This window comes from Tamandua tetradactyla, chromosome 2 (genome assembly GCF_023851605.1).
Source record: "Tamandua tetradactyla isolate mTamTet1 chromosome 2, mTamTet1.pri, whole genome shotgun sequence".
NCBI lineage: Eukaryota > Metazoa > Chordata > Mammalia > Pilosa > Myrmecophagidae > Tamandua > Tamandua tetradactyla.
Window position 1 is genome coordinate 28,861,565 of NC_135328.1, and position 22,608 is coordinate 28,884,172.

The 22,608-nt window shown below is 40.3% G+C and overlaps 1 protein-coding gene across 3 annotated transcripts in view; it reads left to right on the forward strand.

The window, feature by feature from the left end:
* PALM2AKAP2 (PALM2 and AKAP2 fusion) overlaps positions 1 to 22,608 on the forward strand; it is a 544,302-nt gene that overhangs the window by 267,057 nt on the left and 254,637 nt on the right. For all 3 annotated transcript variants that reach the window (XM_077141591.1, XM_077141578.1, XM_077141583.1), the window contains exon 4: positions 8,932 to 9,062. In XM_077141591.1, the coding sequence (XP_076997706.1) occupies positions 8,932 to 9,062 (131 nt within the window). The remainder of the gene's footprint in view (positions 1 to 8,931; positions 9,063 to 22,608) is intronic.

Here is a 22,608-nt window from a genome sequence, read left to right on the forward strand (position 1 = left end):
AAGTATTTGATTAGATTATCTCTAAGGGCTTGTCTAATTTTATGTTTGTTAAATGTTTTAGTTTACTAAAGGTGCTGAAATGCGATATACCAGAAATGAGCTGGCTTTTAACAATGAGAATTTATTAGTTTACAAGCTTGCAGTTCTGAGGCCAAGAAAATATCCATATGAGAGCATTATCAGGTGATGCTTTCTCTCCAAAGACTAACTATCAGGGATCCTGGACTCCTCTGTCACATGACAAGGCATATGGCTGCATTTGCTGGTCCCCACTCTGTATTTCATTGCTTTCATCTTGTTTCTGTGGCTTTCTCTCTGAACTTCTGTGGCTTTCTCTGTGAATTTCATCCTCTTATAAAGGACTCTAGTAAGAGGATTAAGACCCATCATGGTCCAGGGTATGGACAGATGAGTAAAAAGAATAAGGATAAAAAAACGAATAAATGATAAGGGGAGACAAAGGGTAAAAGTTGGGTAGATTGAAATACTATGGGTCAGTGAGAGGGAGAAGTTAGGGGTATGGAATGTATGAGGTTTTTTTTTTTCCTTTTTATTTCTTTTTCTGGAGTGATGCAAATGTTCTAAAAACGATCATGGTGAAGAATACACAATTATGTGGTGATATTATGAGCTGTTGATTGTATAATGTAGTTGGACTGTATGTGTAGGTGTTTCTCAATAAAAATATTTTTTTAAAGAAGATCCGCAGTGTATGAGGTGGGGTAACATCCTAAGTTAAGATCTTACTCACCAAAAGGTCCTACCTACAATGGGTCCAAACCCACAGGAATGGTGTAATTTTAAGAATTTTCTAGGATCCATAAAGCCTTCCCCAGTAGTCCCCCCGAAAAACATGTTCTGTCCATATGCAAAATACACTCATTCTATTGCAATACCCAAAAGCCTTAAATCATTTCAATGACAATATTAAGAATTAAGTCTCATCAAAATCAGTTACAGCTGTGGTCTTTGTACAGGTCTTCTCTGGCTGTGGACCTGTGAAACTTAGAATAACTTTTCTGCTTCCAGTATACAAAAGAGGGACAATCAGAGTGTAAGCATTCCCATTGCTGTAGGGAGAAATTAGAGGGAAAATAGAAGTCACAGGTCCCAAACAGTTCTGAAACCCTACAAGGCATGCTTCATTAGATTTCATAGTTGGAGAGTCACCTATAGAATGGTGCTTTGTCCTCTGCACTTGATGAAACAGCAGCCTCATCCTTCCCCAAGGGCCTGTGCAGTGACCCTGCTCTCTGCAAACACCGAGGTGAGGGCTCCAACATCTCCAAGCATTGGGGTCATGGCCAAACTCTAGGCCACGCCCTCCTCAAGCATCTCAGTGGCATCCGCACTCTGCAGTCTCTGGTGCATAGACTCAACCCCCTTAGAAGAGGGGAGTGTGATGGCCAGACTTTTCCCAATCTGGGAGAGATTTCCACATACACGGGTGGGTTGGCTCCCTTGGCCCAAGAAGATGTCTTCGCTCCAGACCTCAGCTTCCAAACCATCACACTAAAGTACAGTGTTTGTGCATGGTTTTTGATAATTCATTCATCCGACAGGTATTTATTATCACCAGTAATGGCCTCTCAAGTCAACCTCTGGAAGAATAAAACATACAGCACCTAACTATGAGTAACTCAGATACAAGAGGGAGAGAGAGCATCTATACGGAACCCACTGTAAGAAAAGCTGGAAAACAGTTATCCATGTTAGGGAGTAGGTCAGTGGTGCCCAGTGCATTTTTAAATTCTGTTTGGGGGATAAAAAAGATTCTTAGGTGATCTTATGCAGAGAGGCTGAATGATAGAGTGCACCTTTCAAATCCCAGATCATGCCTTATTAGCAGTACAACCATGGATAAGTTACTTTAATATTAGTTCCTACCTCATGGAATATTTGTGACAGTTAAATAAATTTATATTTTGCTCTTAAAACAGCAAAAGCTCTGTAAGAACTAGCTATCATCGTCATCATTGTGTTGGTCATTGTTGTTATCCAGTCCTATAAATCCCAATCCCATAAATATCATAAATATCACCCAATCTCATAAATATTGTTTATTATTGATGATGCCCAACTTGATGTCTCCAGCTCTTTTATCTCCTGAACTCCAGGCTCCTGCATTCAACTGCTTTCCTGACAGCTCCACTGAGATGGATGGATGTCACTTCCATTTATAAGCCTCTTGAATTTAATATGCCAAAAATGGAAGTTTTCTGCTCTTCTGGCACCTTTCCTCCTCTAGTCTTCCCCATCTTCAGTTAATGGCACTACCATCCATCCTTTTGTTCAAACCAAATATCTACACATCACCTTTAATTCCACCCTTTTTTTCTCATCCCCCACATCTAATCTGTTGGCTAGTCATGTTGATTCTACTTCAACATGAAATATGCCTCCATGCTTTTAATTTCCTTCAGCAACACAATGGACTCCATAGCTCATGCTTTGAAATCCTGCACCTTGCAATCTTTTCTTCTTCCAATGGAACTTAGAACAAACCCTTAATAAGGCTATAGAATCCTACCTAATCTCACCCCTGCTTTCCTCTTTCCCCATCTAGTTCTATCCCTGCCCATTGTGATCCAGCCACATGAATTTTCTTTCTGGTCTCCAAACATACCAAATTTGATCCCTTCTCTGGACTGTTGAATTTTCCAGGCCCTCTGCCTGGAATATTCCTCCCTGGAATTTAGTGGATTTATATTCCCTTTTTCAGCTTTCAGCTCAAATGTCAAATCCTCAGAGAGACCTCTCCTACCTAAAGTGTACTCCCTTGGTGCCTCTCTGCCATATTGTCCTATCTGTCTCCTGCCATGCACATGTCATTGTCTGAAATTATTTTGTTTCATTGTATATTGGAACAAAGGCTCTGTGCTGGTTTGAAACTGTTATGTATGCCCAGAAAAGCCATGTTCTTTTAATCCTAAATCAATCTTGTGGAGAAAGATCTATTGTTTGGGTGGGATCTTTTTATTTGTTGTTTCCATGGAGATGTGATCCACCCAGTTGTGGGCAGGATCTTTTGATTGGACTATTTCCATGGAAATGTGACCCCACCCATTCAAGGTAGGTCTTAATTAGTTTACTGGAGTCCTTAAAAGAGCCAATGCAGAGAGCAGACTACTAGACACAGACATTTGGAGATGCTTGGAAAACTAACATAGAAAGCCACTGGAATCAGACACTGAAAACACTACAACCTGGGGACAAAGGACCAGGAGATGTCAGCCATGTGACTTCCCAACTGACAGTGTAACACTGAATGTGAGTGGCCTTTCTTGAGTAAAGGTATCCTCTTGTTGATGCCCTGATTTGAACATTTTTGTGGCCTTAAAAGTGTAAACTTGTAACTTAATAAATCCCTTTTGTAAAAGCCAATCCATTTCTGGTGTATTGTATTCCTGCAGCTTTAGCAAACTGAAACAGGCTTCCTGAGAGTAGGGTCTTACCTGTCTTCCAGAGCTGTGTTTCTCAGGCCTAGCACAGCACCTGCATATAGTGAATGGATGGGGGCATCCCTGATCCCTCAGGTGGGACTGCAGTAGGAGAGACAGCTCTGTGAGAAGATGAGAAGTCCTGGGTTAGATTTGTGAGTCTGAGCACCTTGTGGTGGTGCTTCAGGTGCTTGGATGGTCACAGGTTGTAACACAGCGCAACTCAAATTGTGGCCCTCGGACAAGCAGCATGAGCCACAGCATCACCTGGGAGCTGGTTAAAATTCAGATTCTCAGGCCTTACCCCAGACTTACCAAATCAGAATCTGGGGGTGGGGCCCTGGAATCTACATTTTAGCAAGCTCTCTTGGTGATTATTACACACACTAAAGTTTGAGATGCTCAGTTCTCTGTTCTAGTTTTGTTTCCCCAAACTGGGCAGGCCCATAGAGCAAGATTTACTTTAGGGACTCTGTCCAGCCTTTCACGAGCCTCCGTTTGTCTAGCTGTCAGCTCTTCAACTGCTCTCTTTTCTTTTCTTCACTCTTCATGGTTGGTTCCATTTGACAATAGATGTGTGAAGTTTGACAGTTATTAGCAACCATAAGCTATGGCCCATTTCTTTCTTTCTTTCTTTCTTTCAATGTTTGTAATTTGGAGAATAAGGGAGCTGGGGGGAGAACCCACAACTTTTTATTTTCAGTTTTTACTTCTGAGTTCTGCTTGTCATCAAATTTTGAGACACTCAGGAAGCCAATAAGGACCAGAAGAGTAAAGGGGAAACTGATGCTTTTGACCAGAGCACTCCATGCGTGAATGCCTTCAGACTCAAAAGCTCATGGCTGTCTGCTCTCAGAGGCAACCCAGAGGGGTCTGGAGCAGGTTGAGGAAAACTTTGGAGGTAAATGTGTTTGAATTGGTGAGTTTTCCTAAAAGCATTCCTTTTAGGCCAGGTGAAGAATCAGCTGTGCTTTTTTGTTTTTTTAACATCAGGAGGCCGAGGGCACAGGACAAACAGAAACAACCAAAATAAACTAAGTATGTGCCAGGCATTTTTTGTGTATGAATTCATTTCTTTTTCATAGCAAACCTCTGAGATAGGCACTGTTGCCATCTGCATTTGACAGATGAGGAAACTGAGTTTCAAGAGAAGTTTAGGACCTTATATCTGATGCTTCTTTTATCTAGGATATGGACAGATGAGTAAAAAATATGGATAAAAAATAAACATAGTAGGGGGAACAAAGGTTAAAATGAAATGGGTAGGGCGGGCCACAGTGGCTCAATGGCAGAGTTCCCGCCTTCCATGCTGGAGACCCAGTTTCATTTCCTGGTGCCTGCCCATGTTAAAATTTAAGAAAGAAAAGTAAATGGGTAGATGGAAGTACTAATGGTCAATGAGAGGGAGGAGTAAGGGATATGGTATGTATGAGTTTTTCCTTTTTACTTTCTTTTTCTGGAGTGATGCAAATGTTCAAAAAAATGATCACAGTGATGAATACACAACTATGTGATGATATTATGAGCCTCTGATTGTACCCCATGTATGGAATGTCTGTATGTTAAGAATGTTCATCTGTTTGCATGTTGTTTTATCAATAAAAATATTTTTAAAAAGAGAGAGAGGTTAAGGAGCCCATCCCAAGGTACATTCAACTCATAAATAACAGAGGTGGGGTCTGCACCTGTGCAGGCCAGATCCAGAGTCTCTTACTCTTAGCCCCTGTTCAACACTGCTTCTCCCACTGTGTGAACATGATCTGTTAGACAAATTTTGTGTGGCTTGAGTGGAGAACAGTTGTTCTTAATTTTTTTTTCCTTCCGTAGCTCACTGAGGAAGAGCAGCCAACTTGCCCCACCCATTCCCACTTTCCAATGGTGAAATTTCTCTGTGAAAAAGCTTTAGAGCGCAACCAACATAAACAAATTATTCTGTGAACATCTATACATGATTTTGTATTATAAAACATGGCCTATAAATTTTTTTTGAAGAAGCATTTTTTTTTCCTTTTACTTTGGTAGTATTAGCACATTATTTATGCAGACTTCATCTGCAGGTGACATATTACCTATGAAATGTAACTGAATAAGAATTTTGGGGTCAGTTGAGGGATCATGTCTGCAACCACATTAGCAGGTCAGTTGGGGAACACATGCATGAATTTTTTATAAACTTTTTTATTGTATAGTATAACATATATGCAAAGCAAAGAAAGAAAAAAAGCAATAGTTTTCAAAGCACTCTTCAACAAGTAGTTACAGGACAGATCCCAGAGTTTGTCATGGGCTACCGTATGATCCTCTCAGATTTTTCCTTCTGGCTACTCCAGAATATAGGAAGCTAGAGGGATTAAATACTTTTTTGATCATCACAATCAACTTTTTGTGAAAAATAACATATACACAAAAAAGCAATAAATTTCAAAGACCAGCACCACAATTAGAAATAGAACATTTTTCAGAGTTTGGCATGGGTTACAATTCCATAGTTTTAGGTTTTCACTTCTAGCTGCTCTGAAATACTGGAGACTAAAAGAGATAATCAATTTAATGATTCATCATTTGTATTCATTTGTTAAATCCCATCTTTTCTGTATAACTCCACCATCACCTTTGGTCTTTCTATCCCTCTCTTTTTGGGTATTTGGGCAATAGGCATTCTAACTTTTTTTTATAACTTTTTTATTGTATAGTATAATATATATATTTATATACAAAGCAAAGAAATAAAAAGCAATAGTTTTCAAAGCGCTTTTCAACAAATAATTAAGGACAGATCCCAGAGTTTGTCTTGGCCTAACATACAATCCTCTCATATTTTTCCTTCTAGCTGTTTCAGAATATAGAAGGCTAGAAGGTTTAATTATTTTTTTATCATTACAATTGACTTCTTTCTTTTTTTGTGAAAAAATAGTGTATATACAAAAAAGCAATAAATTTCAAAGCACAGCACCACAATTAATTGTAGAACATACTTCAGAGTCTGACATGGGTCACAATTCCACAATTTTAGGTTTTTACTTCTAGCTGCTCTAAGATACTGGAGACTAAAAGAGATAATCAATTTAATGATTCAGCATTCGTATTCATTTGTTAAATCCTATCTTCTCTGTATAATTCCACCATCACCTATAATCTTTCCATCCCTCTCTTTAGGGATGTTTGGGCTATGGCCATTTAACTTTTTCATGTTGGAAGGGTCTGTCATTAATATGGGGTGGGGAGATGGAACTATCTAATGTTCTGTAGAAGCTAGGCCCTCTAGGTTTCAGGTCTTATCCGGTCCAGGGACCCTTCTGGAGGTTGTAAGTTTCTGGAAAGTTACTCTAGTGGCATTTACCCTTGTGGAATCTTGTATATTGCCCTAGGTGTTCTTTAGGATTGGCTGGAATGGCCTGATTGGGGGTTGGCAGGTTATAATAGATAGCAAGGTCTAACTAAAGCTTGCTTAAGAGCAACCTCCAGGGTCGCCTCTCGACTCTATTTGAACTCTCTCAGCCACTGGTACTTTATTAGTTATGCTTCTTTTCCCCCTTCTGGTCAGGATGGAATTGTTGATCCCACAGTGCCTGGGCCAGATTCATTCCTGGGCGCCATCTCCTACATTGCCAGGGAGACTTTCACCCTTGGATGGCATGTCCCACATAGAGGGGAGGGCAATGATTTCACGCACAAAGCTGAGCTTGGAGAGCGAGGCCACATCTGAGCAACAAAAGAGTTTCTCCAGTAGTAACTCTTAGGCATACCTATTGGTAGTCTAAGCTTCTCTGCTACCTACATAAGCTTCACAAGAATAAGCCTCAGGATCAAGGGCATGGCCTATTGATTTAGGTATCCCTAAGTGAATCTTTATATCTAGTGATTAGAAAATTGTGGGTTGAGTCCTATAAATATGCCTCTCAATGCCCTGTAAGAATATACAAACAGATGTTGGTGAACTATGATTCATAATTAAAAAGAATAACACCAGTGAAAACCATGGCTCACTGGACACCACATGGATCATGTGTTGCTAGCAAAGATCCTTCCCAGAATTGCAGGAAATCCTCTTATTGGAGTTTGTTCCTGTGTGTCCAGCAGGGTCTCTGCAGTACTTATTAGATGCTGGGCTTCCCAGAGAAAAAGGTGAATCAGAACCATTAATGTATTAGCACTTATTATTACTAAATGTTGGTAATTTTTAATAACTCATTTTAAGGGTTCATAATAAGTAGCCCTTAATCCTATATAAAATGAGAGACTGTGGAACTCTGCATCCTTTGCTCATAAGAGCTACAGAAAGGAACCTATAGTGTTAATTTTGGTCTACAATGTTGAATATAGGTTCCATTCTCTTATTTTTTTAATCCAGATTTAATTGGTTCCAAGCCTACATTCCTCCCTAGACAAAAAATTCAGACTTGGTCATTATGATAGCTTCCTTTCCTTGCTCACAAAAACCTAACAAAATAGCACAAACTTCTGTTTGATAATCAGAGAACAAGGGAACATGGTCCTTGCTCTGTGTTGGCTGCCTTTAGAGCCTTTATCCCTGTTCCTTTGTTGTCCACTGTTATGTAGAACTGGTCACATGCCCGGTTTCTGGCAGTTGTGGAGGTACCTCCATACCCATGATGCCTACGGGTCCAGATGAACCCATACTGGTCCTCAACCACAATCTGCAGGTGGCAGGCTCTACAAACACCCAGTAGCTGCTACTTGCCATCAAGGGGCCATGAAACCCCAAGCAAAAATCTCCTCTCATGCTTCCCTCACCCTTGCATGTTAGAGAGTTTCAACATGCCTTTCTCTTGAGCTGGACTTCATCTCTCCTCTTAAAGCAAGCAGTAAACTACCACCCCCATCACCAACCATTGGCTAAAACCCAAAAACTCTGTGTCCTCCTCCCTGCTATATTAGTATACTGTCATTGGGGTCCATGATTTTAAAAACATTTGGCAACCTCTACTGAGGACAGTTGGGAGTCTTGAAAGGAATTTCAATACATTCCTGCCTGACATAGATTCATCTTAAAAAAAAAAAAAAAGCACTTGAATATGTACTGGTTATTAGGTGATCTAAAGAAATTTTATAATGAAATTGTAGTTTCATACAAAAATATCCTACCTTTTGGAAGATTTTACTGAAGTGTTTTAATGGGTGAAGTGTCATGATGTTTGTTATTTACTTTACAATGCTTTGGTGGCAAAAATAGATGGGGAACTATGGCAAAATGTTAATAATAGTTAAATCTAGATAAAGTCATATGTTCCTACATTATTCAGTTCCCTCTTTTTTGTATGTTTTCAAATTTTTTAATAATAGGAAATGTAGAAATGAATCCCTCTGGTGGTTCTTTGGAGGTAGGGCTGGGGGGAAGTACGGAGCCACGTTAGAGAGGAGGGTGATGAACACTGATGATGGATGGAGCCAAAACGGTGTCACTGTGGAGAGAGGGGAGGGAGTGGACGAGAAGGCACCAACTCCGCTGTTCTTTCCCTCATTCCCACAGTCCAAAGTACTTCGGGAAAAATGGCTGCTGCAGGGCATACCTGCTGGAACTGCCGAAGAGGAGGAAGCCAGAAGGCGGCAGTCTGAGGAGGATGAGTTCAGAGTCAAGCAACTTGAAGATAACATTCAGAGGTACGTGGCTTCCAGTCCCATCACCCCGTGTTTGACAGTGGAGTAACCACTACTCTCATCTAGGGAATAATTCTCAATGCTGTCCCCTTTTCCCAGTGCTTTAGAAATACCTTCCTGAAAAGAGTACATTGAATGCCATGTAAACTTTTCTAGATGACCCAGAGTTATTATTTTGAATAGCATTTATTGTATTGAGCTACAGTATAATACAGTGATGTCTTCATGGGCAATGAAATGTGTAAGTAGCTTGCCCCTTCACTAAGTGCCTCCCCCCCCACACACATTTGGTGGGCTTTTTTGAGCTCTTGTATCAGCTTTTGTCTTTTTCCCTCTTTTGTTTCAGGCAATTATTATTATTATTGTAGTGGGTCTGTTTTCTAATTTGATGCATTTGATAAGTTTTGAAATGGGAAAACTAAAGCTGAGGGTCTTGGAATTAAAATCAAGTGTGCAAAAAAGCTGAATGGGGACCAGGGAGGGTACTATTGAAAGTTAAGTGCCTGTTCTCTAACAATTAACTTTGTATTGTCTACTTTGACTTCAGAGGGTGTTTTGCTTCTTTTGTGGTTCTCAGCAGTTGAGTCTGAAAGATAATGACATCCCTGTGGCCACTGGCTGGACAGGCTCGTACAAGTGCAAAAATGCAGCTTTCCACTTGGGAACTGTGACCATCACAGGTCCCTGCACACCCAACCAGAGATTCAGGGTGGGAATGGAAGGTGGTGAGCATAGATGTCCTAGGACCACATCTCCCCCTCACCCCATCCCACCAAATTCTGCCTGAAATCTTCTGAGATTCTAGCTCTTTCAGTATACAGAGGGTAATGGCTAAACTATTAAACAGCCATTTTTACCTGAGAGCAAATGACTCTGAGGGCACCCAGGGGACTCCAATCATGTCCCCAAAAGGGAAACCAGGTAAAATATAAACCCTGAACATAAACTTCAACTCATGTCCCTGCTTTTCTTAGACCCTAAAGTCCCTTAAAGAGCCCTTAGAGCAGCTTGGCCAAGCTTTGCATGGAGGAAACCATCCAACAAAATTTATATATATATATAAATATATAAATTACATATGTTATATGTACACACATACATACACATTTTTTCATAAAATATAAAGGGTAAAGGCTATACTGTTCCTAGCCATTGGAGGGAGAAAGTTATAACCCTGTAAATAATGGATTCAGCTTGTGAGAACAGGAACTTCCTGTTAGAAGCCCAGATGATAGAAAGGGAGATGGGTCAGAGGGAAGCAACTTTGATTCCTGAGCCTCAGGGGTTCCCTTTCCTCTAAAATGGCTCAGCTTGCTACATCTTAGTCAAGAGGGGAGAGCCAAGGATTAGTGGAAATGTTGACAACAAATGGGAGAGGCAAAGGTAGCTCTGCAAAATGGTTTTCTAGGAAGTTTGCTTTTGGATCTCACAATGGTAAGTGCGTGGTACTTTTAGCTGTAGTGACAGTTGACACAATACGGTATCTCTTTACTTCTTCTCTTGCTAAAAGTCCCTACCACTTTCCTGTCCCTTCCTTTCTTATTTGTATTGCATAGTCATTACAGATGTGTCTGGCACAAAGTAGATGTCCAAAACTATTTGTTGAATGGCAGGAATGGGAGTGTATCCACTATGCCCCTGGGGATCCCTGCCTGGTAGAAGAAGCCTGGGGATTACTCACCAGTCTACCTTGGCAAAATCTTAACAACCAAGTGGCCTGGGCATAGACTATTCGTAATGAGAGCTACAGTACAAGTTCTCGGTGGGCCAGTGTTGTGCTGCTAAGGAGTTCCAGGTTGCAGTGAAAAAACCTTGATGGGAATTCTGGGATCCCTCTTAGGCAAACTTGATGTGGAGAGAGACAGTACCCATGCTGATGGGCAGAATACTTGACTTAAAAATGATTTTTATAAAATGTGGGCCTCTTTTCTCATTGAGCTCGACATTTGCATTCACTTCATCCAGTAGGTGTTATTATCGACAGAAGGCAGAAAAGATTTGAAAAATAGAATAAAATTAGTTATATGAACTTTTCCGTATTTTTAACATAGCATTGGAAAACGTGGCATTTCCAATTAAATTGGTACTTTGGCTTGAACTTGTTCTTCTGGCCCAATATGTGGTAATTCTCACCTTCAGGACAAGCCATTGTACATGGTAGGAGAGTCATAAATTGAGATTCAGTTTTGGCTATGTTAATATTGGAGTGAAGCGTAAGCATTAGGGGCTTTGTTGGGAATGACCATACTAAGAAAAATAAAGGAAATTTATTTTTAGCTATTGAGTCAACAAACTAAAGAGCTTGCTCAATATAGTTGTGATCCATTTGAACCCTTTTAAGGACAGATACCCTCATCAAAAGAAAAGAAATCATAATAGGCTAAAGGGGTGGGGGAATACACAGGCCTGAATTCAGGGGACATTTTCTTCTGCCACAGTCATGGCTTTATGGAGCACTGCCTATCTAGCTGGGGGGGGGGGGGGGAGTTGTCTCCCCTAGATCTGCTCTCTGTAGGATCAGGGCTGCAAATGGGCATTATTTCCTCCCCAGGGCTTCTCCAGGGAATGAGTGTCTTCCTACTCTGGAAGTCAATTTCTGCTTCCCGTCTTCATATTCACATCTTCTTTAATGTTATGTCCAGCATATTTAGGCTCTAGTCCCAAGGAAAGAGAGATACTGCTCTCTCTTCTCCCATACAGGACACTGAGTGACCTAAGTCAGTTTCCTATGGTCAAGGCATAGTTGAGTTCTCTCACACAGAATGTCATATGAAAGATTCACACACATAAGCATCCTATATAGTGTTATACAATCTATACAGACTGGTTGCATGACTCTGCTAATTTTGGCTGAGCTTGGCTAAGTGGCTCTAAGCTTCAGCTTAAATTGAGTCTGCTCTTATTCTCTTTAGATTAATGAGGTAGCCAAGGTATTTTCCTTTTATAGCAACAATAGAAATCCAAGAGGGCTGAAGAGAAACAAGGCTTTGGCTCAAAGCTGCCCATAACCATTAGCCAAAGCAAGTTCACGTGGCAAATCCAAAATTAAGGGTAGGAGATGGACACTCAACTTTCAGTGGAAGGAACTTCAGAATTACATGGCAGGGTGCATGGGTGGTTCAGTGGTAGAATGCTCGCTTTCCATAAAGGAGACCCGAGTTTTATTCCTGGACCATACATCTAAAAAACAAAAAAGAATTACATGGCAAAAGACACAGGTACAGGGAAACTTTAAGAATGGTGGCTAAGAATTCAGTCTTTGAGAAACATTAATTGTTGAATTGAAAACTGCAGTGGAGATACTGACAGCATTAGGGAAACTACAGAAAAGTAAATTATTGGGAAAGAAGACGAGAATTTAGAGGAAAGGGGAAGAGTTTAAGAGAAAATATGAGTGACAGAGATGAGAGTCATAATCTGATCTTTCTATAATAGAAATCTAGGAAAGTATCTATAGATCAGATGTAACAGAGCCATTAAATAAAGAAAACTTTCTTCATTTGAAGCAAAACACTAATCTGTAGATCTTTAGATTTCATCTCCACTAGTCTGAGTCACTTCTGGGCAATAAATCAGAATATTCTAGAGAGATAGATGAATTGTTTTAAAAACTATAGCGTATATTAATATAGTAGGGCCTTGAAGTTCCTGTTGGTTAACCAGCAACAGCTTGAAGATACTCAAAGAGGAACAGAGAATAGAAATCAAAGAACAGAGAGGATTCTACAAGTTTAGGAAAAGGAGAGATAGTATCAACCTAATTCAGAACTTTTAAGTATATGTAGGATTTAGGCCAAACCTTCTTTTTTTTTTTTTTGCATGAGCAGTCACAGGGAAACAAATCTGGGTCTCCTGCATGGCAGGTGAGAACTCTGCCATTGCACCACCATTGCCCGCCCAAGCCTTACTCCTTTAGGTCTACATGTGATAAATGGACTTCAAATAAAACGTAAGACATATGTACTTCAACATTTGTCTGTTTCCTTAGATAGCTTCAAGAAGAAAGAACATAATCATCTTTCTAATTCTGATTCTAAGATTCTTTGTGGTGCCAGTAGCTACACAAGAAGTTCCAGGCTTACAGATATGTTTTCATCCAACATGTTTTTTGTAAATAGGTGGTGGTTTGGAGCTAAGAATATTGGCTCTCTTCTAAAACTATTGTATGTGATGCTTGAATTTTGAGAGCAACCCACAAGAGGTAGGGAAGAAAAGAGGAAGGAAAGGAGAAAGGGAGAAATTATTAAACCCTTGGTAATACCCAGTTACCTGGAGAGATTTTTTTTTAAATAAAGATTCCTTTGGCCTCCTTCCAGGACATTTGGATTTGCTAACCCAGATGAAGAACCCTGGAATCTGTTTTTAAAAGAGTACTCCAGATAATTTTAGTGTATAGTCAGATTAAAGAACTATTGCTATAAATGAAAAAAAAGTAATAGAAATCCTGTTTTAATACCTAGAAATCCCAAGGAGAAGTGAGAAGTAAATTGTATTTATAAGAAAATAGGTTTCACACAAATAGATAAAGAAGGAGAACCCTGACCCTTGATTTCAGACTGATTCTTAGTGCTTTGCCTCAAGGAAATTTGAAACTCTTTGGAAATACCTGCCTTCGAGACTCCTATAAGTGGGAGTAGCTCTGGAAGAGTTAAGTTCCCTCCTCCAAAGGTTCCACAATGAATCCAAGTTTTCATTTGAACTTGATTGGAAACAGCCTTGGTTTACCAGACTAAAAAATGTTACAGGTCAGGAAAGCTTGCTATTTATCCAAAGGACAAGATTCTGCCATTTTTCAAAGATTTCTGGCTGAAATTAAGAGCAATATGGCCTTAGGATGATTGCATCTAGGCAGCTGGAAATGGAGTAGAGAACCTTTTCACTACCGTACCATTCTTTTGGACAGTTTTTCCTTGAGTAATGTCAGCATGCCCTGTCAATTGATTGTATTCTTGGCTTGCTAGAAATAAGAAGTAAAACAGGCCAAATAAGGTCAAAATAATTAAAAGCAAAATCTGTACACACTTATTTTTAAAGATTTAGTAAGTATAGAATGCCACATCTTCTGAATGCTTTATTTCCCTTTGGAGTGCCATATTAAAACAACCCCAGGGAACAGTTTCTGGCTTGAGCCCATTGTCAGTGTTGTTCATGACATCACTGTGTGTGATGGTCCCTGGGGACCACACCTGAACCTCATGTTGATGCTTTCGAAGTGAGATCCATACTAGCCCTAACTACTTCACAGCTACTTCAAGAGTCATTGCTTGCCTTGTAATTTTCCCATTTAGATTTTTCTTTCTAATTTCATCAGGTATATTCAAGTTTTTGAAATATAATGTCCTTATCTTTATTTGATTAGTGAGAAATTGTGGGAAATTTTCCCCCTTCACTCTTGGAATTACCTCAGAGAAGATGAGAAACCTCGTAGAAAATGAAATAAATCATTGTAAAGTCCAGCTCTGCTGATAATTTACTGTGTGACCTTGGGCAAGTCCCTCAACTCTCTCTGGCCTGTTTCCCCATCTCTTCAGCGAAAGATCTTTCAGGGCCTTCTAGCTCTAACATGCTGAAATTCTCTAATTTGGGGAGTTGACTAGAGATCCCTTTTCAGAAAGAAATACCACCATGCAGAAAAACTTCTCTATGAAAGGAAGTTGTTTTGGGAGCCAAGTCATATTTGGGGAAAGAGGTTAAGTTCTCAGGAAACCAAAGCCCCGAGTATGAGTAACTGCTTCATCACGAGGATGACTCCAATTCATCTGAACAGCTGACAGTTCTAAAACGTGTCACATCAGATATTCATTGAATAAAATATTCACGGCCTGGTTGCTAACCCAGATAGGGCCATGCGTATTTTTAAAAAGAAAATCCAAGAAGCAAGTGGAATGGTCCATTCCTATTTCTGACTTGAGATTTTTCTGAGGGCCTCTGTTTGTCTCTGACAAATACCAGGATTCACATAGTTCTCCCGCGGTCTTAGAAGGCTCCAAGCAGAATCCTGGAGCCACCAGGCATAAGCATGTGGTGTTATGTTATGGGATCCTGCCAACTAAGAAAATGACAGTCACCCACAAATAACTGTTCTAGAAAAGGCAACCACAGAAATGTTCATTGAAATCACAAGAGACTCTTGCTTGGGATTCATTATGTTCTTCGTACTTGATATTTTTAACTCCGTGATGCTCGCGATGCACTGGTCTTCCGCAGCAGGGAGTGGAGCCCTCCACATTGGCTCTCCTTGTGCATTCCTCGCCTCATTCCCCACCCTGCGTGGTCGCATTCAGCAGTTCTGCCCTTTTGTCTTCCCCATCTTTTTGTTTTGCCAAAATAGAACTAATAACACTATGACACCACCTAAAACTTACTGGTCTCTCACTATGTTGTAGGTACTGGCCTAGCTCTTTTTGCCTTCATTTAATGCGTTGATTTTCTCATTTAATCCTCGTAACATGCCCACAAGGCGGTGATGATAATGATGATGATGCCCATAATGCATTTGGGAAAACGGAGGCTTAGGAGTTGAAAAAATTTGCCCAAGACGACCCAGTTAATAAGCAGAAGAGTGAGAATTTGAACTCGGCTCTAACTCCAAAACACTTTCTCCAAAACACCATTAAAAGTTGTTTTTGTTATTTTAAGCTAAAAATTCAGTGACACTACACTCAAGTTCACCTCATGATGTAATAGGAAGGGTAGGTAATATGTTCCTCTCTCCTTGACTCTCACTAGTGCCTGTTTCGGAACAGCATAGTAGTGGATGCTGGTGAAGGTAGCACAGTATTGGGAATATAATTAATACCACTGAAGTGTGCAGTTGAAAGTGGCTAATATAGGAAATTATGAGTTGTTTATATATTACTACAATAAAAAAATTTTTAAATAAATAAAAAAAAAAAAGCAGTATAGCATATGCACTACCCAGGAAATGCTGGGCTTTCCCTCATTGTAAGTGGCCCCCTTCAAATTCTTTCAGGAAGTGCAGTTGCCATTTTAGGCTTGGCTCCATTCTTTCTCTTTCCAAAGCCTTTTGCTCCCCATTGCACTTTCTTGGTACTGCACAGCTTAAATCTCTGTGGGAAACAGTGTGTGGTTATGTAAAGAGATCCCCACTTTAGCATACGGATCAGGAATCTGGACTTCAGAGTTTGACCCCTCTTGGTTTGAATCCTAGTTCTACCTTTCATGAGTTGCTTAATCTTGGACAAACCATGTCATCTGTCAGGACTTGAGTTTCCTAATCTGTACATTGGGGACAGCAGTGCCCACCTTTCAGAATTGTTACACCGTGTCGCGATATTGTGAATTAGTGAAGTGCTGAGTACAGTGCTGGCATTCAGACTGTCAGTAAGAGTAATGCTGTTGTTATTGTTGCCGCCTCCATCCCTCTAGAGCCGGGTTTCTCAGTTGTGGCAGTATTGACACGTGGGACCAGATCATTCATTGTTGTGACGAACATCCTGTGCATTGTAAGATGTTTTAGGAGTGTTATGAATTTAAACCAGGCCCCCCCAAAGACACATTTCAAGTCCTAACCCTTGGTTCTGGGGATATGAACCCACTTGTAAAAAGGATCTAAAAAGATGTTGTTAATTAAAATGAGGGCAAACTGAGTGAGGGTGGGCTTTAATTCAGTAGGGCTGGAGTCTTATAAGCAGAGGAAATTTGAACGTGATCAGGAGTAGGAGACAGAAGGAACAGATGGCCGTATAATGGAGGTAGAGATTGAGTTATGGACTGGAAACCACCACCAGAACACTATGGACTTCGGAGAAAGCATAATCCTGCTGGCTTCTGGCCTCCAAAACTGTAAAAGAGTAAATTCGTGTTGTTTAAACCAACCGGTCTATGGTAGATGTTGTGGCAGCCCTGGAAAACTCAAGATAAGCAGCAGCCCTGGCCGCTACTCTCTGATGGCAGCAGCATGTTGAGTATCTTCAGACAGTGTCTCCTGTGACAGGGACCAGGGCAGGCAAAATTCTCTCCAATTGAGAACCGCTGCTCTAAAACCCAGAGTTACTGGTGTTGGTCCCATAATGAAAATCACCCCATTAAGTAGCTTTGAAAACAGAACCTTAAAAAGATTTATGAAGCCATTGATAATGATTTTCAATACAGAATGAAATTTTATGTTTTAGTTGCTTGAAAATAGTGGATTTAGGTTCCTCTCAAGCACTGAGCCATGGAAAGGTGGTTCTGAGTTAAGAGCTGGTGGCCTTTGTCTTGTATCCTATGCTACACTGACTTTCAAAAGCAGTGATATTTTTTTGGAGGGGGGCAGCTGGGAGAGAGGCATGCATGGTCTGGGAATCAAACCCAGGTCTTCCATGTAGAAGGTGAGCATTCTACCACTGAACCACCTGTGCACCCTAGAGGCAGGGATTTTATGACAGGTCATAAAACCATAAAATCTTAAAATATACCTAACTGAGATTTCATCTAGATCAACTTCTATCTGATGCTGGATTTTATAGTGAACCCAATGAGTGAAAGTCAGTAGGCAGTCCTCCAGAAAGGCTGAAAGTGAAAATAAACTCACTTTCTCACAAAGTAACACCCAGCTCCATACTGAAGCAATTCTCATTGTTGCAAAGGATTTCTCCCTTGGTATATGTTTCCTGCAATCTCTTCTTAGTTTCTGGTCCCTCCTCTGCCCTTCTGGAACTCCTGAGATCTATGTAAAAAAGGTCCCTCTTTAGAGACTGAAATCTGGAAGCTTATGACTATGGTCAGCTTTGGAAGGTAGAACAGGTAAGGGAGAAAACACTCTGGAATTGCAGTGAAGCATTTGCAACATTGCATATGTGTTTCTTAATAACAATAGTGGAAGGTCTACTAGATGCATCCCAAGCATCTTGCCTGACTCAAAGTCATAGGCCCCATTATAATGGCCTTATTATTGGTCTGGCAAATTGGGTTTAAAATATCCAGAACTATGAATACAGTGAGAGAAATGTATCTAATACACTGAGACCACTTAAGAGCCAAATTTGGGAAATGCTTGCATTTTACAGCCCTTGGAACAATTGCTCTATTGAAGTGATTGGGCAAAGTAAACTATCTTGTCAGCTGGCCTGATATTTTTCAGCCTTTAATTGCTACACCCCAAACTTCCCTTATGCAAAATGCTTTGAAAATAGTATGTTTGCAATTGAAATCACTGCATGTAGCCCCTCTAGCTTGTACTGTGATCACTTGTAAACCCTCTACATCCTTGACGTGATGAAAATATCAGCCATCCTATTGATATTTTCTTTGACAGTTTTCAAAAAGTATGCTTTTTGAATTCTTATGTCTTTCTGGGCAGGTCGATGTGTGATCTTACAATATAGAGATCTTACAGGTGAGTCTGGTATCCACCATCCTATGCTCACAGGGACTGACAGAGCCTGTGAGGGGAACAGTCATCCATATGAGGCTAATTTGGCACCACCATCAACAGTGCCCACGGCCAAGTTGATCTTCTGGATACAGCCCCACTTTCTCTTTTCACTGCTTAGGGCACAAAGATGGTGGAGGGCTGTAGTTAAGGGCCTGTGCATCAGCTGGGTTGAAATCCAGGATCTCTCCTTGCTGGCTGGGTAGCCTTGGGCCAGTTACTTTATTCCTTCTCTACTTTAGTATCCTCTTCTACAAAATGCAGAGAACGATGAGATCATCTTTATTGAGTAGAGGTGAGGACAAAATTATATATGTGAAGTACTTAGGACCATCTTGTACTTGGCACCCAACCAGGTATGGCTTGTATTTTAAAAAGGGAAAAGTGATGTGACAGTGTACAATATATACATAACCTAAAATTGTTTGATTTTATTAGACTCCCTCTACTTTCAGAAACGACTGAGAGGACTGTCCCAAGCTTAGTATTCACAACCGTTTCGGAAGACAGCTTCACTTGCCGGTATGGGTTCAGCGGCACCTTGGAAATGGTCCACAGAGGAGGGCAGGAGGCTGGGAGGGAAGTCCTTGGCCACTTCCTTACAAGGGTGAGAAGCTGCTGCCCACCCACAGCACAGCTGCCGCACTCTCAGATTCCTATCCAGGGAAAGCTCTTGTTTGTTACCTTGAACCTTCAGTAGGAATTCCAGGATTGCTCTGCCTGCCCTGGGCCTGTCAACTAAAAATGAGGATGGAAAAGAACAACCCCAAGGGCAGAAAAATAGGACAGTGTGGCAGATGGATTTGTGAAGCATAAAGACAAATTGTGGAGCAGACTAAGTTGACATGGTGGAGGCTAGAGTTATCTCAGCAGTTTGTTAAAAACAAAATGTAGTTTTATGCTTTCCAGTTACTTGTTTTTTTAAAAAAAGTTCACCTAGGTTGTCAGAGATGCCATGCTCAGTTCCTTAGGGGACTTGCATTATTACAGGAAAATCAAAGATGTTCGCAGAGATTGTTTGGTTCTCTAAACCACTGCGATTCAAAATATGGTCTGTGATCGCTGCTGGCCAGCCAACTGTTTGTTACCTATCAATGGAAGGATAAAGAAATTGCCAGTAAAGCATTTGGAAATGTTAGTAGTGACTTGATATCACCATGATGACATCTAAGCATGCCATCAGTAGACATTTCATTGAACATGGTAGAGACCAGTACAGGTGTTGTTATGCTCAGGGATGAGTTCCAGGTAACATGAGCTGAGTGCTAGTATTGGTCTATGACAGATTAGAAAAGTAAAGCCATAGTCCTTGATAGATAGTTTGAAAAGCTGTGCTGTGAACCAAATGGCATAGAGATGAATATGTGCTCAAGACCCCATTTTTTTTCCTAAATAGTTTAAATCTTGCCTTTGCCATCTTTTTATATCATTTGTCTTTAGAGCTAGAAGAGAACTCACAAAGTCTTTAGACTAAGTTCTCCATACACCTGCCATATTACAGGTGAAGAACCCGAGGTCAGATCAGACCACAGGACTCTCAGAATGGCCCAAATAGCTACTGGTTTTCTGGTACTCAACCCAGCTCCCAATGCTCTTTCTGGGCTACTGTTCTTTTTCTGTAGCTGATGCAAAAGTAAGCCTTAGCCCCAAGAAGTAGTCGCAAATTCTCAACTATCACCTCAGAACAATATTATTTTCTTGCAAACAGCTGTTTCATAAACATGCCTTGAGGGACACCTCTGGTCTGCCATATGGAGTGATCTACTAGTGCTAGGGTCTGCTCTGTTCAGCAAAGGATGGGAATCTAAGACACTGAAGTTTTAATGTTAGCCATACAAATGTCTTGGTTTGTGTTCTTGAGAAAATCAGTTAAGGTCCCAGCTGAATCTGTAAATAGGAACAACAGTAAGATCTGCTCTCCCTTGGGGTATCCTAGGAATTTTTTGTCAGGCTACAAGTGAAGGCCCAGAGAGATGATTCAGTCTGGGAAAGCAGAAATGAATCTTGGCTCTTCATTCTTTAAGATTTCTCATGGTTAAAAAAAAAATCATCAGAGGACTAGAAGAGACCTTTGGCAATTAGTTTGTTCAGCCTTCTGCCTTCAGGTAAGACTATGCTTAAATCATTTTGGAGTGGTGAATATTCCTCCTGTTTTTAAAGAAGGGGAAGAGATTCTCCAATTAAACAGCCTTTCTTTTAGCCGGTGCTGTTACGTGCCATTGCAAAATACAGGGAGTCAAGGCAAGGAGGAGGCATGGCTTCCCAAGTCTCACTCCTTGCTGGTGGAAGTGAGAGGGTCATGCTCACGTGGTTCCAAGTGTGTTCTAATGGCTAGTGGAGTCAGTTGCAGCTCTGATAAAGAGCTTTATTAAGATACTCCTCAGTCTTCTCTTCAGAATATAAAATCTCACTGGCTTGCAAATGCCCTAATTGGAATTTTGCCTAGCCAGCTTCTGTACCACTTAATAATTAAGTGCGTTCTTTTTGCCTCTCCTTAAATGTGAATCCCATGCTAGATACAGAATTCTAGTAACATAAATGTGGATTTTCCACAAAATTTAAATATTCACCATGAGCACTGAAACTAATCTGGCATGTTGCATGAGAGGCAGTGTGGTTAAGGGTTAAGAGCAAGGGTTCTAACTGAATTCACTTCTTTGCTTCACCATCTTTTGTCTTAATGGTCTTGAACCAATTACTTAATATTTTGTGCTTCAGTTTCCTTATCTGTAAAGTGGGAATAATCATAGTCGTTACTTCATAGGAATATTGTGAAGAGTAAACAAGTCAACACATATAAAATGCTTAAAATTGTGCCTGGCAATGATGTGGGCTGCCATTAGCCAACATGTTTTCTTCAAGCTCAAGGGATGACTCTTAGCTCTATTTTTTTTTTTTAACTAACCTCTTATTAGGAGGTTGAGTGGTGAAATTATATTTTTAATATATTGAATTATATTTCAAGCTGTATTTATTTTGTTCAATATAAAAACTAAGTGTGGGTGTATAGTTTTTGCAGGATGGGAGAACTGGTTCCCTGTCACCATTTTAGAAATGACCTTAGTGCTTCCCACCACTCATATCCTTTCGTCCAGATCCTACTGTGTTTGAAACACATTCATTCCATTCAACAGAGAGTTATGGAAGATGCCTTTTAATCACTGGAAGATAGGAATTTGCATTGAAATAAATTATAGGTAATCACATGAACAAACCAAGAAATAGCTAGGATTTAGTAGGACAAAATAATTAATTCGCTTAAGTGCTCTGTGAAATCTAGTTGTAATTTTCTCTGTTCTCTAAGGAGAATTAATAAGGATTCACTTTTCAAATTAGATATTTGAAGAAAAAGGTCACATAAAAGCAATGATGTCCTACTTCCCCTAAAACAATTATATTCATCACAGGTTATAGCAACATCAAGGTCAGCATCCTAATATTTGAAGTGTAAGTACAAACCTCCCCTCTGTGCACAGACACACGTGTGCACGCAGATACTCCATGCTCCAAAGTTTTAAAGTTGAGGAAACAGATCTCAAAAGACCTCTCTTTCTCAGTCATTTGAAAACACATTTTCCTGAGTGCTAAATTTATGGCTCTGCTTCTATATTTGTAAAAATATCTCTTGACAGGGCTTGTTCATGGTCACATTTATGAGAGCTGACTGGTGTTCCCTTTATTAGAATATACTCACTATTGCTTGTTGAATTTTTGTACCTTTTTAAAGTCAATCTCAAGGTTAAAAAGTAAGAGTCAATAAAAACAAGACAATACTCTGTGAAGATCTCGGAATGTGTAGCTGACTTTGGAAAGGCCATTTTTTGTAAAATATTCTTCCCATCCCCAGACAAATTCCATTTACTCCCTACTCAGTTCACCTGCTGTCCTCTCTCTTGCTTCCCCTTTATCACCATGCTTCTTGGAGCAATTATCCATGCTTAGTGTCTCCAACCCCTCCCCTCCCATTTGCTCTCCTAATATATTCACTCTCTGCACTTGCCAAGTCTCCAGTGACTATTTAGTGGTTAAATTCAAGGGACACTTTTTTTTTTTTTTTTTTTTTTTGGCATGAGCAGGCACCAGGAAACGAACTCAGGTCTTCGGCATGGCAGGTGAGAGTTCTGCCAGTGAACCACCTTTGCACCACCCCAAGGACACTTTTTTGTGTGTGTG